This window comes from Urocampus carinirostris, chromosome 5, assembly GCF_059441175.1.
Source record: "Urocampus carinirostris isolate Australia breed hairy pipefish chromosome 5, RoL_Ucar_1.0, whole genome shotgun sequence".
NCBI lineage: Eukaryota > Metazoa > Chordata > Actinopteri > Syngnathiformes > Syngnathidae > Urocampus > Urocampus carinirostris.
This window is the reverse complement of record NC_142353.1, coordinates 21,471,089-21,487,214: the sequence shown is the minus strand read 5'-3', so window position 1 is coordinate 21,487,214 and position 16,126 is coordinate 21,471,089. Positions and strand designations below refer to the sequence as shown.

The window sequence follows — 16,126 nt, the reverse complement described above, 5'->3', positions numbered from 1 at the left end:
CATTCATTCATTATCAGGTACACACATAGCTTGTTGCCTCATCAAGCTTTTTTGCTTTTATATATGTCAAGACGGTACTGTGACTAAAAATTGTGTGATAAGATAAAACCTAATAACCTTTCCTAGGTCATCTACATCCCTAGTGGTCTAAGGATTACACAGTGGATTTAGGCTAATTATTATTATTGTTATTGTTATTATCACTAATGTTATTATTGGGCTGTTTCTTGAGCATATTTTCAGACATTAGACCAGGGGTTTTAGATTTATGGTGCAGAAAAGGTTGGGGACCACTGGTTGACAGTACTAAAGTGCAAGCTTTATTTTCTATACACTGTGTAGCAACAATGGTTATACTGTAAAGCAGTAGCAGTTTAATTCAGTGACTGCAAATGATGTACCGGTACCAATTTCAATACGAGCTATGGTTGGGATTTTTGTCAAGTTACAGTAAAACTGTCACATTAAAATGTATATTTTTTACAAATTTTATTGGGAACTGGAAAATCAGAGAGCAGAAAAACAAATGTCTATCTTTAAAGACATATTGCTATGCACATATACAAAATAAATAGTTTGGCGTGACAAATTATTCATAGTCTTAAGTGGGATCAATCACACATGGCATTCATTGGCAGCACAAAGTTATACAAGTCTCACACAGGCATGCGCACAACACGAACGTGCATGCTGACCCTAACCCCTCTTACACTTACGCACTCACACAAGCATTATCAAGCAAGAAGAGGTGCTACTTTTGAGTCTCCCTCAATTCCCTGGAGCAAAAAGTCAGTGCCTGGGATGAGGTGATAAGTGCACTGGGAAGCAAGTCCAAACACACCTCCTTCATAAGAAGAACAAATAATATGGGATGAGGGAAAAAAAAAAAAAAATGCTGTACCTTCTCCACCATATATCCCCCCTGAGAAGGAAAAGGTTTGAGATGGGGAAAAATAAAGTACTGCAGTAGTTCCCCGAGTAAAAGACGATTAGATCTACTTTTGAATACACATTCACTTAAGGACTAAAAGTCGCAGTTTTTTTTCATAGCTTGACTGTGGGTGCGACTTATACTCTGGTGCGACTTATGTGTGAAATTATTAACTCATTATTATAATATGTTACATTTTGTTTTCATACTAAAGCTTATGTGTGAAATTATTGACAAATACACAATTTCACATGAGCAGCACGGCGGCACAGTGGTTAGCGCGTGTGCGGCACAGTTCTGAGGTCGTGGGAACCTCCTGCGTGGGTTACAATCCAGCTCCCGGCCTTACTGTGCGGAGTTTGTATGTTCTCCCCATGCTTGCGTGGGTTTTCTCCGGGCACTCCAGTTTCCTCCCACATTCAAAAGACATGCATTTCAGGTGAATTGGCCGGTCCAAATTGTCCCTAGGTGCGACAGAGCGGGTGAGTTGTCTGTCCCCGTGTGCCCTGCGATTGGCTGGCAACCAGTTCAGGGTGTCCCCTGCCCACTGCCTGATGATTGCTGGGATGGGCTCCAGCACCCCCGCGACCCTACTGAGGATAAGCGGTGCAGCTAATGAGATAAGATAATTTCACGTTATTTTCACTCTAAACCCTGTGTAAATTATTAAATCATTAATTAAATAAATATATTTTCAAATGGTATTCCCACACTAAACCACAAGAGGGCGCTTCACACCTGTGTTGATAATTTAATATTGACGGTGATTTATAAAAACAACTGAGATGAGGCTGAACAAAAATGGCAGAGAAAAGAAATTCATATTCTGCAGATTACAAGCTGCAAACAGTGACATATGCAGCCAAAAACGATAACTGGGCAGCATAAAGAAATTATGGAGGAAGCGAGAAGCGGAGGTGACAAGGAGTCTGACGTAAGTGACGTGGAAGAGGAAGTGGCGCGTTGTCTAAACCCCCCAATTGGGGGAGTTGTTTTAAAGTGACACTGAGTACCTTATTGGATGTAGTGATTTGGACTGAAAATTTTTATGCTAAAGTTATCGGTCGCAAGACATATTTTCCAACAGAGAGAGGCATCTCTACATTAATCTAATCTCTGCTGAGAGTCACGCATGTGCAAAAGGGAACCAGTCCCGAGTAATAACATAAACATACATAAATAGCGGCGCAGACATCAACCACGCCTATCAAAGTTTTGGAGCATTTGAGCCTGGCTACTGCCAATAAAAAACTACTTGTAAACTTTGAAAGCAGACCCTGCGTATAATGATGGTAGAGGTTACGCATCAACATTTAAAAAACACACCAGATAGTTGAACGAAACGGAGTCTGACTTCGTTTGGTAAAATTCAAGTAGCGTTCATGCCAAAGTGGTTTTTAATTACGTGCATTGAACATTTGATGCGCTCATATTTACAATTAGATGCATACAGTCGAAGAAAAAATGTCACTTGATAAAATAGTTTGTTTTCAAACCCGGAACTTTTAAATACTTATGTTACAGACTTTGACCACAAAATGGACATCATATTTTTTATTGACGTTTTTTTTTTACTGGTGCTAATGGACCTCTTTTTGGGGAAAAGATTTTTCTTTGATTTTAATGTTTCATTTATTTGCCAGTCCCTAAAAAAAATTGAAAACGTTGTATTCATGTATTTATGTCTCTCTTCTGAGGGAGCAAAGTGCCTAACAGGTTTTAGTGCATTTTTATTAGATTTTTGTACGAATTCAGTGTATGTCCAATAAAATATGTATTTTTCATTGTACCAACTTTTTAACAAATTTTTATTTCACACATAAGTAAATCAATTTCATGCTAAATTTAAGAAAATAAATTATTATCCAACTAATTGTTTCTATAGTCAGAGACTAGTCACTATTAAAATAGTCCTTAGTTGCAGATCTAGTATAGACACTAAGAAAATTCTTAACATGTTTTCAAAATTGCAGCTGGAGAGGACAAAGATAGACTCTGCAAAGAGTCCTCGTGTTTAGTTCATACAAATTCTGATCTATTCTGATCTGATTAGCTGCCTACAATGATAGGACCATAACTCATTGAATAGGAGTGGAATTAAAAGTGATGACTGTGGCAGCTTCTCTATCTTAAGACGGATATTACAAAGCTACTATAACCAAATTTAAAATGTAGTAACTTGCCAGGACCAAAACCTTCAAAGATTAAAATGTGTTGCAAAAAAAGCATCATAAACCTGTCAGGAAAGAAATGATAAGTAGAGAGAAAAGAAGCAAAGGCGACATGTAATTTACTATAGGAATTATGAATTTTAAAGTCTTTTGCAGAGCCTGCTTGATGAGTAACAATTAATTTAAAAAGAGTTTGTCAAATAATTAATCTGCAAAGGTTATATTGCAATAAAAGTTAATCCGAAAATTCCATCCAGAGGTAGAACAGCCCTAATGTTTAAAATTATTATCAAACAGCAACACAAACCTGGAGTGGGGGGTGGGGGGGTGTTGGGCAAAGCGGGTCTCGGAAAGCACAGGGTAAACTCTTTTGACGGTTTGCAAGTGTTTTGCCACCCAGCCATGAAACAGAGTCATTGGCACTTTTCTACTACATAGTTCCAGTTCTCCTCGCCACGAGTACCAAGTACTTTTCCGAGTCTCGTTTCCATTGCAAGGTCGTAGCCCATGGTCCTGTGACATGTCATTAACATGCACGGGCAACATACCCCCTCCTTTGGTCAAATTCACAACCTACACTACATTCAATTGGCTTATTTTTCATACAAACGACACAAAAAATAGTACACTCAACACTTGTGACCATATATAGTTTAAGTGTTACATATACATCATACACAATTTGAAATGATCAAAAATGTATTAAATAGGGGAAATAAAATTGTATAGGTTCTTATGCATTGGATCAAATATTTACTCAAGTATTTGTTTTGTCCATTTATTTAACTAAACTTCAATCTATTGTGTAACGGTTTGAGTAGGCCTTGAAAGCCATTGCGTGATTCCTCTTTGCAAATGTGCACGGCTAATGCTAAGCGAACCCTAAGACAACGTTAACCTGACACTAACCCTATGCTAATGATAAGTTACTGATAAAGGCTTTCTTGGAAGACAATCGTTCTGAAGTATTGAAAACGTTTCTGTGGCGTTAGTTTGTGTTAGTATTATTTGTTTAATGTATCGTATTTTCCGCACTATAAGGCGCACCTAAAAGCCTTTATTTTTTTCAAAAGCTGACCATGCGCCTTATAATACAGTGCGCCTTATTTATGGATCAATTTTAAAGTTGCAAAGTTTCCCAACTAACTTGCAGCCGCCGACTAAATTTTCCCCCGAACGCCAAGTAGTACGCGGTGTATGCTGGGATTTATTTACCGGCGTTTCATTGGCTAACCAATGTGTCAATCATCATTTGACTCGATCACTATTGGCTAAAGTTGTTCGGAGGTCAAGGGACGGATCTTTTTTATCATTTACAGGCTGCCATTGGCTTAAACGGCAAACAAAGCCTGCAATTGGCCGAAAAAGATGTGTCAATCATCAGTTGAATCGATCACTATTGGCTAAAGTTATTCGGAGGTCAAGGGGCGGATCCTTTTTATCATTTACAGGCTGCCATTGGCTTAAACGGCGAAACAAAGCCTGCAATTGGCCGAAAAAGATGAATGCGTATAGCATGTGGCTGACGGCATAGAGAAAGCATTTTTTTCTATTCTGTATTTGTAAATATTGTATTCTCCTGGATTTACTACCCTCACGGATATAAGAGGACATTGCCTGCACATTATTATGAACACAACGACTTCGGTGAGCTATTCCGGGTTTTATATTGTCCCTGTATCTTGTTTCAGACTGAACTCGATGTTTCTGTGATAAGCGGTGCAGATAATGGATGGAATGGAGTGTCTATTCTTAAATTAAACTCAATTCCAAGTGTTTATTGTCATATGCACAGTAAAGTTGCGAGCGAAAAAGAAAATAGATACTAAGGAATGGTTAGCATTTCTAGAATCCCAAGACTTTAACCTTCCGAATGATGGAACGATGCATTTGAGTGACATCTTACGGACACCGCATCTGCACGGGTTCTCGGCACGTATTTGCGTCTTTGCAAGCTTTCGGAATGTTAAGGAGGTAATAAGTTGGACTGAACTATCTGACTGTTTTGTCCACGTTCCCATTGTAGCGCCTTATAATCCTGTGCGTCTTATCTATGTCAAAAATAGGACCAAAAACTATTTTTTCGGGGTGCGCCCTATAACTCGGTGCGCCTTATAGTGCGGAAAATACGGTACTCAAAGGTTCTGTAAGTATGGAGGTTTTTGTGGTGCCAGTTCATGTTATTTTTGAATGTTTGATGTACGCAAAATCAGAGCAGGAGACTTCTGCTACTGGTACCCATGGAAACCAGTGCTATCCGTTTCATGTGGGGAGCAAACCCCAACCCAAATAACTAATATAAAGAGGGAAAGGTGCCGCCAGACTCTACTTACCCAAGACACACCACATAATGGGCAGATTAAACACACTGTCCCTTTAATGCTCATTTAGCTGGATTTCTAATGAAATTCACAACACTTCACTTCGGCAGCTTTGTTTTCAATATAATATAATCCAATTCTGATATATTCTCCGCTGTATCTGAGGTTTGGCCATGAGCAACATAAGTCAATAAACTCGTATTTGCAGGGTATCATTGCCATCTGCGTTTAAAGAGTGTAAGTGACCCACCAGTTAAGAAACGCTGCTCTAAACCCTTTTCTTTGTGCTCCATTCCGCCCAAAGCACGATCATACTTTAACTTATTTGGTTTTACTCTTCTTTTCCACTATATGGTTCCAGCTCGCCTTGCTTTTTTTGGTTTTCCATTTTGAAAAAGCACAGGGTTATTGGTACCTGCCGCCTTTATTCGTACCCCCCCAGTCCACCACATTCCAAGACTAAAACATGACGTCAGTCACTGCCGAGCAGTGATCGTCAGAAAGGAACGCCCCAACAGCTGCAGCTCTTAAGGGATCGGTGAACCGTGTAATTTTTGACCACTAGATGTCACTGAAAAAGCTGAGGTCAATCATGGACAATCCATCGCATCCACTACACAGCATTATCTCCAGACAGAAGAGCAGTTTCAGCGACAGACTGCTGTCACTGTCTTGTACTACGGACAGACTGAAGAGATCTTTTCTTCCTCATGCCATGAGGCTCTTTAACTCCACCCGGCAGAGTCAAGGCCCACATTAAACCACACCACCTACATTGGATATTACCGAATCTTACTGCAATATGTATTTTGTGTAGCACTATTTAGTTACTCTATATAACACGCTACAGTGGGCATTTGCACGTCACACTGGGTATTTGTATATTGTATTCTTTTGGCTTTATTATTGTACTGTTCTCAGCTCAGGGATGCTGCTGGAAATGTGAATTTCCCTTCGGGGATGAATAAAGTATCTATCTATCTATCTAGTGCAAATGAAAACAATTGCTCAAAAACCCAAGGAAGAATACTACTACTCAAGACTCAGTGACGAAACCACATCATTGTTAACATCACCTTATGCCATGACTTTTGTAAGCTTTGTTTTTTCTCGGGTACCTATAGCAGCAAGATGGCCAACAATCATGGTGGGGCTCATGTTACTTCCAACAAATGCAAATTTCTGAACCTATGAGTATTTTTCTAAAATTCATGCTAATATGAAATACGTGCATTTTTGCTTGATATTCAAGAAAAAAAATTAATAAGTCTTCAAAACCACTAGGAGTCGCTAAATAATACACACGATCCCTTTAAAGGGAATATTATTACATAAAGTCGTTTTGGTTTTGCTTGTCATTTGTCTTTTAAATAATCGTGAATGTATTCCAATATATCTGGAATAAAAGACAATCTTTTCCTTCAAAAAGTTTTAAAAGTGGAATTGTTTTCTTGATTAGGGCTGCGCTTCTAATTAGGGTTGGATGGTGGACCTTGAAGTCAGATTAGTTAAGAATCCCTGGTTTAGAGTATAGCGAGCATGAGTATGTGTGATGTGTGACCTACCACTTTCTTCCTCTTGTCCTGCTCGGTTGGCGGCTCCTCATCATCACTTAGCTTGGGCTCTTCGAAATGGCTCATCAGCATGCAGCTGCAAGCACAATAATATTCCGCTTAATATTAATAACCATACATATATTTGTGTTTCAAGAGACCACTTTAGGTCAGGCAGCCGCACGCACCAACACTATTTGCTATTCATAATGTTTTATTGGAATGCAGAGGGAAAACAAAAGATGCCTTCTAAGTCTCGAGTCCCAGAAACCATTCTTATGATGTAAAAAAAAAGCCCTTGTGTTTATGGAAAACATTGTTTAATCGTTGAGTTTTTTGTTAAATACACTTTGCCGTTGACAGCTGAATGTACTTCAAAATAGTGCACATATCATTTGTTTTATTTACAGTTCTACAGCAGCTAATGAGCCCGTTTTTGGTTTATAGGGATAAAAAAATGTTTATTTGATTTTGATAATTTATTTGACTGCTCTTAAAAATGACAGTTTTTTTTAGGGATTTATGGCTCTACTGACTGAGCATTGTGCATTTTTATTTCTGTTTAACAAATCCCCTGCATGATTAATAACAGATGCATTTTTCTTTGTACCCATTTTTTTTGTTTATTATCATTTGCTACATTATTATATCAACTTCATACTAAATTTAAAAATAAATGAGTGTGTCCACGGAAGAGTTTTAAGGTCATGGGTTCCAATGCAGCTACTACCCTTCCTGTACGGAGTTTGCATGTTCTCCCAATGCTTGCGAGGGTTTTCTCCAGGTTTCCACCCACATTCCAAAAGCGTGTATGTCAGGTTAATTGGCTGGTCCAAATTGTCCTTAGGTGTGAATGAGTAAGCAGTCTCTCCCTATGTAGTCTGGGGCTGGCTGGCAACCAGTTGAGGGTGTCCCCTGCCCACAGCCCAAAGATGGCTGGGATGGGCTGTAGCACCCCGGCGACCCTACTGAGGATAAGCAGTGTGGATAATGGATGGATGAATAAGTATTTGACTAAAAGTTCCAATAATCGGTATCAACTAATAAAACAGCTGTGACTTCCAACCCTAGTATAAAGTATTCCACGTGGCTGTGAAGCACCGGAAGGAATCTGAATTCATCAGCACTGGCAGACGAAAACGTCAAAACTAACCTTTCGGTTGACGCTTTTTATTTCTTAGCACACTGAGAGCATAAAAGGAGCATCGCTGACAACAGGGAGAAGGATCCTTGTTCAAAGCTTAGGAATTAGTCTGACGCTTCAGCGAGACGGTCCACAGATCTACTCAGAGGCGACAGATTCAAAGAACGACGGGGTATTCCCTTCCCATGTCAAGCTGATGTGTACACTTTCCCTTCGGCTGATTGATTGACTTTGACAAAAATGTGCTCACCCTCCCTCAGCCCAGCAGTCACTATCCAGGCGCACACATTCAACCTTACACTTATCATGAGAGTAGGAGAGAAGCTGCTGCCTATCTCGGCTTAATGAAAGAAACTGCAGGGATGGAAGTTTGTGTTCAAAAAAGGAATTTTCCGTGTTTGCATATTTCTATCTAAAACCTGTTTGGGGGAAACGTTTCAAATAGACTGAATTAGTAGACCTTATTTGATCCACCATCTAAGGATGAAAGAAAAATACAGTATTTACAACACTTGGAAGCATAAAGACCAAGTTTACTTTGGTCCAATGTTGGCTTTGGTGATTGTTTTATTGCAAGGGATGGTTTCAAAATATCAATCCATAGTTATTTATCAATATTAGGGCTGCAACGATTAGTCCACTTTGTCGGGGGGAAAAAAATCGATAATATAAATCAACGGTTCCCAAATTTTGCAGGCTGGCGCCCCGATTATAATTTCTAAGGTGCTGGTAAAAATTACTTGTGTTTCCTCTGGACCTAGCGACTGCAACGGGCGTTTTCTTCTGTTCCACGTTCGCTTCGTCAAAACAAAAATAGGTCCAAACAAGTGATGTACCGCCCTTCTGTGCAAGCTTCGTTTCCTTCTCGTTTGTTGACTCTGGTACTATGTTTACGGAGTCCGCCATGACAATGGTAAATGGTCTGCATTTATATAGCAAGTCAATGAAGACTTCCCAAAGCGCTTTACAATGTGCTTCACACTTAACCATTCACACACACTCACACACCAATAGCGGCCGTGCAGCCATGCAAGGTGTCAACCTGCTTATTGGGGGCATTAGGGATTCAGTGTCTTGCCCAAGGACACTTCGACATGTAACACGGAGGAGCCGGGAATCAAACCTGTGACCTCTTGATCCCAAGACGAGCGCTCTACCTACTGAGCTAATGCTGCCCCGTGGGTGTGGCATAGTGTGGTGCTTGCAAACTTTGAATCGCATTTATTGGCTTATGCTATTATGAAAACTTGCCTCTGATTGGTCAGTGCTTTTAAAACTCGAACAGTAACAATTGTGGTTGGCCAAAACTCCATCACTCAAAACAAAACCTTGGAAAAAAACGCAGTGCTTTGCGGTTTCACAACCGCACTACATTACATCGCGATGTCGATTCGATTTCGGTTAATCGTGCAGCCCTAATGTATTGTACAAATCGTCAATCAAACGTTTAAACTTCGACTTCAGACTGCCGCCCTCCTACCGCCCCCTTCTACCTCTTTGGACAGTTGGACAAAACAAAGTCTGACCTGCATCGGTAAGATCCAAGTAAAATTCAAGCAAATACAATTGTAATGTTTGTTTTAAAACAAAATAAATGAAGTTAAGTATTTCTTAATGCCACCGTTAGAGAAAACAGTTTGGACACTACTGGTAGATAATGCTGCAATCGTTTAAAAAGCTGTACGGAATTTGGAATTTTTTACACGCTGCCGCCATCTCTTGACTTGTGTCATCATCCTAGCCTCAGTCGGCTCGTTCATTATTTGCCTGCTACTTGCAATTTCTAGACATGCTCGAAAAAGTTATTTTTTCATCTTTTTTGTGTTTAAGATTGAGTTTTGACTACTTGCAGCAGGCATGTTCTTGCTTACCCCATCTTCGGGACGAATATGACGTAACTCACCAGCACCCCAACACCATTCTTCCTACCAAATGTGTTCCGCCCCATACTGATTTGGTGAAAGTAAGATTAAAAGCATCACAGGTTCAAATCTAGCCACCAGCCTTCCCGTGTCGAATTTGCATGTTTTCCCCGTGCCAGCGTGGGTTTCCTCTGGGCACTCCAGTTTCCATTCCCAAAAACATGCATGAAAGGCTAATTGACCAGTCCAAATTGTCCCTAGGTGTGAATGCGCGAATGAATCCCGGTGTGCCCTGTCACTGGCTGCAAACTAGTTAGGGGTGTCCCCTGCCCACTGTCCAAACTTAGCTGGGATGGCCACCTGCACCCCCGTGACCCTACTGAGGACAAGCAGTGCAGATAATTGATGCATGGATGGAAGATAGGCGCATTGGAAAATAAAGCATAAGGGCATAAGATATTTAATATAGGAAATATTAAACTTTTTTTGAGAACATCTCAAAAGACGCAGCACAATTTTAAGCGGACCTTTTTTACTATGATATATATAAGATACAAATTAAATTCTTCTTTGTCAGATAAATACATTTCTTAGATATAAAACAATGAGCTGTTTTTGTCGTGCTTTATCGTGAAAAATCATATCAAAGTACAATCGTCTCGTGCCATGTGTATGAAGTAGCGTATGGTATCGTCAGGTTCAGGAGATGCCCACTCTTATTTTATGCTTTGATATTTAGGAGATCCTTGCCAATGAAAACTAATGTACATGCCTTTTTCCTGGGAGGGAAAACGAGTAATACAGATGCTGTATATCATTTGTTAATGTACAAGACAAACTCTGCAACATGCGTACTTACTCTTTGTATGTGCCAGTCTCGGGATCTTCCGTCATCACATCATGCAAAGACTCGACGCAGATATTGATAATGCCACAGAACTTGTCTTGAATCACACTGAAAGACACACAAACAATTAAGTAAAATATCAGGCTCACTGATAACCCTAAAATGTCTTTTTTTTATCAAATCCAGGAATAGCAACAAGATGCACATCACAACAATTTGTTACATCAGTTAAATCCCTCAATTAAGCGGGTGTCTAAACAACACATGGCCTTTGGAACTAAGGCTAATTGATTCAATTTATCAATGGTCTGTCTAGTGTGTTTTTCACCCTTGACTTCTCCCTTGTGACATTTAAAAATAACCACTTTATTTGGGAGTTACCCACTTAAAACACATTTCAAAGAGCAAGAAAAGAAGACATAAAAAGTAAATAAATCCCAATACACCAGCCAAGTTTAGAAAGTTTTAAGAGCTTGGTAAAAATTATATCCAATTAGCAAAGTCGTTTTAATAATCAATATATCCATACAACATAAATAAAATACAAATGTCTGAATTCCAAAGCCAATTAATCACAGCCAGATACCACTATCCAATTACGGTAAAACCCTTCACCACATCCCTTAATTGTGATTTTATCCAAAGGCTACGGTGATTACTTTTCTTATGGCTGACGAGTGCTGCTGGCAGTTCCTGCTTTTAATTTAAGTCGGTGAGATTTAATCTCAGAATCCAGCAAAACTGTCAAGTCGACAGTCTTCGTGGGGCAAGCTAGTTAAAATATTTGCAACACTGCAGTTACCAGTGTCAACCGATAGTGTGCTGCAGTACACTTGTGATAAGAGACATCCATTAAGTGTGCTGTAGGACCAAAAGTGCATATCACTGGAACTACTTATAGAGTAATATCCACTTTTTATAACGGTTATTTCTAACAGTCAATGTTGTCAGTTCCCCTAAATAAAAATGAACTTTAAGAGAAAAATCCTATTTTGGTCTGATGCTTGTTTGGGTGAAAGCCGTGTGGGGGCTAATGGGAAGTAAAATACTAGTATGTGCACATCTTTGGGTATGATTTTAATCCCAATTATATTTGAGTTTTGTTGTTCTGCACTTGAACTCACTAAACAAAGCGCTGCTAACTTGTGGTCATGGCATACGAGAACAGGGCAACATTATATGACATTACACCAGTATTAAAATCACTGCATTGGCTACCTGTGCATTTTAGGATGAATTTTAAGGTGATTTTACTTGTTTTTAAATGTTTTAATGGTCTTGAGCCATCTTATCTGTCTGATTTGCTTTGATTACATCAGTCCATGCAGCCCCTGAGGTCCTCTGGCAGCAGCTTGTTGACTGTTCCCAGGGTGTAGACCAAAATATTCAATAAACCAGCATTCAGCCACATTGGTCCTCATCTATGGAACAGTCTTCCGGAAGATATCAAGTCTGCAGGGACCCTTGATATTTTTAAGAGGAGGCTCGAGACCCACTTTTTTAATATGGCTTTTAATTGATCATTTTTATTTTTTAACTGTTTAACTTTGACTACATAATACTTTACTTCTATTCCATACTTTTATGTTTTGTTCTGCAGTTATTTTAATTTTCATTTCCATTTCGATATTTTAGAGTTTCCTCATTTAGGGTTACCACAGTGATAGGGTGTGGTTCAATGGCTGAAATTCCAGAGGCCATCCCTATCTGTGTGGATAAGCCTCCCTCAGGTGCCTTTCCTCAAATGGCTAGTCCGTGACTATTTTATTTTTATCACTACTTATTATAATTGTATCGTGTTTTAACCACTAAATGTGCATGTGTATATGTTATTTTGGATTGTCAGGGAGGTGTTTATATTAGTGGGGATTTTACGGTCTTGTTGTATGCTATGTTTTTATACAACACATTGGAGTGGCATTTTTTTTCGCCTGAAAAGTGCTTTAAAAAGAAATATGATTTGATAATCTAAGACCTAATTGTATACATACACACTGTAAAATACGGATTATAGGGCTCACCCGATGATAAGCCGAAGCAGGTACATTTTTAAAGAAAAAACATGCTGTACATACATACACCACACCTGACTATAAGCTTCATGTGCCCACATTGAAACATGAGATATTTACAAAGAAAGCCGGCACACAAAAAGAGTTTCAACAATATATGGTACCTTAACCGTTTGTTTCGACGGCCAGCCGGTGGGCCCCCAGACTTTTGATAAATGAATATGAGTCTGTACGATGTCACCAGTCACTGAAATAAGTCATGCCAGTCACATGTCATTGGAAAGCTTAAACTCCAGGAATTTCAAATTGTTCTCATCAGAGAAGGATCAATGATTAGTTTGAAACAAGATACCCGAAAACTACAGAGCTGGCAGAACTCACCATTACGTCACATACTACATTCTATGTCTACAAAATTCTTTGTTACATAAAGCACAATCCATAGACTCCAACCGTGTAAAATACTTATTCCAAAACACGCGATAATACCGAAAGATAAATAGAAATCCGCCTTTTCTGCTTCGTTTGACATTGCTTCTTGTAATCCGTTTGTTTCGCAAGATTATTTCCGTTTACAAATAAAAACACTCGTTACATTATTCCCAAAATGGTAGTTATCCCTTTTGATTGACACCTTTTCCATGCTGAGAGTCTGTACATGCTAGTTTTATTCATGCACAGAGTGCAAAGATACATTAAACTTGGGTCTATCTCCACACTTATATTCCACCTGTCTCACTCTCGGGCGCCCCTGGAGGCTGTAAGAAAAAATGCATAAATCAGCCGCATCATTGCACAAGACGCAAGCTTTATTCAGTTTGTAATTCTATTTAAGAACCCAGCTCAGTGAAATGTCTGAGTTGTCTGCATTTTAAACAACACAGGGTCAAGAAATGGCACCATAAATTGACGGTACACTGCCATTAAATAGTTATATTCATTCATCTATGAAACTTTAATTTTAGTTTATATATCCTGACTTTTATCATGAGAATATTAAATGTGTCAGTGACACCAATCCACTGATAATTAACAGTTATATACAGTAAGTGACCCTGGAGTCCTCTGATGCCAAATGCAGTATAATAATTAAAACATAAATATTATCTAAAGCAAATCAATTTCAGCAGTTCAAATTCAACATACTTCACACCTAATATAATATCTTATAATCAGATTAGCGATGCAATGACAAGCTACTGACAGAAAAAGTTCAAATCCATAAAAACATTGCTCGGCTCAACTTTGCCAGCTCTGTGTCGCTTTAAGAAAGGGGAAAAATTATATGCATTAAGGGACATGAGGAACAGGATAGAAAACCCTTCCAATTTTAGCTGCGATTGCACGCAGGATAGTTGATTTGTCATGCTGCAACCAACCAGCCGAGCCTGTCATATCGAATTGACTATGTTGAGCAAGCAAGGGGGCATGACAAAGGATTTCACGGTTGTCTGATGTTACACAATCAGGGCTGTGAAAAACGTCAGCCATCCAAAAATCTTGATGAGGAAAATCAGCAGAGAAATATCGTAAAAGCCACATGGCGAAGTGTCACTATAATTCCCATGTGACGTCGATGACCTATTAACATGAAGGCCAAAGAAAATGTGCTCGCTATAAATGTGACATTCGAATCTTGAACGTGAGCATTTTTTTCATTGACAAATAAGCTCACCAGATTTAGGGGCTTGTTAAACACCACCAATGGGTACTAAGCTAGTATGTCATTAAATAGTTATCATTTGTTTACACTTATTTGAACTTATGTGCATCAAAGCTGCTAATTAGTCTTGTTCGTTCTGTCAAAGCTCTATTTTGTCCGCAGCTGGCCAATATAAAAAATTTTGTTGGTCAAGTTAATTTTACTGAATGCCAAATTGCAACAGAGTAAAAAAACAAAGTGAAAATAGATGAGAGCCTCACTGTACTTCTGTTTGCGCATTTGTGTAACCCATTGTGTAGTGCGGAATGGATGATGTACACAAGCCATGTTAAACGTAAGGCTCGCGGAGAATACCCGGCCTGTTGGATGATTTAATCTCTGACTATATCGGGAAAAAAGCAAGTCTCAAAGTATTTTCTATGAAGGGTTACGATTTTTTGTAAAATATACAAACCGAATGCTTCTTCCCACAACTAGAGGGCAGAAAACGTAATAGGTTAGGCCCAAGCCTGGTCGTTTGATCTGTTATTTTGCCCGTTCTCTGCTAAAACTCTGGTATTTATTTTTTATTTATTTCAGAACAATTACAACAATTGAGGCAAGCATATTTTTTTATAAGTAGCTCCCACTCGAGTCTGTTTGTGATGTTTGTGGTGAATAGGTTCACACAAAAAGCTGTGATTACTCGACTTTTAATACCGTAAATTCCGGACTATAAGCCGCTACTTTTTCCCAGACATTCAACCCTGCGGCTTATTCAGTGATGCGGCCAATTTATGTAATTGTTCTAACAGCCGCCAGCGGCGCTCGAGTACAAAAGGTAAGATTTAGACCGGTGGATTATATGTGCCGAGGGAAACTGCAACTTCTTAGCTTGTGCACAATTTATATTAGCGTAGACATATCCTCACCATGTAAATTGCAATAAGATAGGCACATGACGCAGCTTTCAAGCTAAATGCAATCGAGCAGTCCGATAAAGAAGGAAACAGAGCTACTGCACGTAAACTTTGCTTTGCGAGTGTGTTGCTAGCGTGTTTTTGAATAAGGCAGCGTGGGACGACGTCTATATGACAATATCTCTTTCCCATACTGGGGAAGACGACTTTGATGACGTCAGTTATAAGGAGGAAGACGGTTCACCGTGATTTCTACAAGTACCGTATATTTTTTTAAACAGACCAGTTTACTGAGTTGCGAGCGTGTTGCTAGGAGCGTTTTGCTACCCTTCACAGGCACGGTTTGGGACGAAAGTTATAATATTATTATTAAAGCTTTGAAAACTCTCTCGATGAACCGTCTTTCTTTGTAAATATGTGTAACCATGTATAATATGTATTTGCAACTGTATATTTTTGTAATGTATTTATTTTAGAGACTTATTCTGATATGTTTTCCACGGGCGAATCAAAGACGGGGGCTGATGGGAAGTAGAGTAAAGGTGAGACGTGTTTGTGGACGCAGCGGACAATAGTGGATATATATTTTTCCCACCCTTACCTTTGGAAATATACATTTTTTTCTCCTTGGATTATTTTCAACGGGACCCAGACTCTGCAGGTCTGCATCAAACCTTAAGTACCGGTATCAATTTCCGTTTATTTTGCCGGCTGTGGTTTTTG

General features: G+C 39.2%; 1 protein-coding gene across 2 annotated transcripts in view; it reads right to left on the bottom strand.

Annotated features, from left to right (window-relative positions):
* Window positions 1-16,126, bottom strand: part of ipo11 (importin 11) — a 130,807-nt gene that overhangs the window by 27,542 nt on the left and 87,139 nt on the right. For both annotated transcript variants that reach the window (XM_088336142.1, XM_088336144.1), the window contains exons 28-29: window positions 10,842-10,937; window positions 6,989-7,073 (exon numbers count right to left, since the gene is read on the bottom strand). In XM_088336142.1, the coding sequence (XP_088192268.1) occupies window positions 6,989-7,073; window positions 10,842-10,937 (181 nt within the window). The remainder of the gene's footprint in view (window positions 1-6,988; window positions 7,074-10,841; window positions 10,938-16,126) is intronic.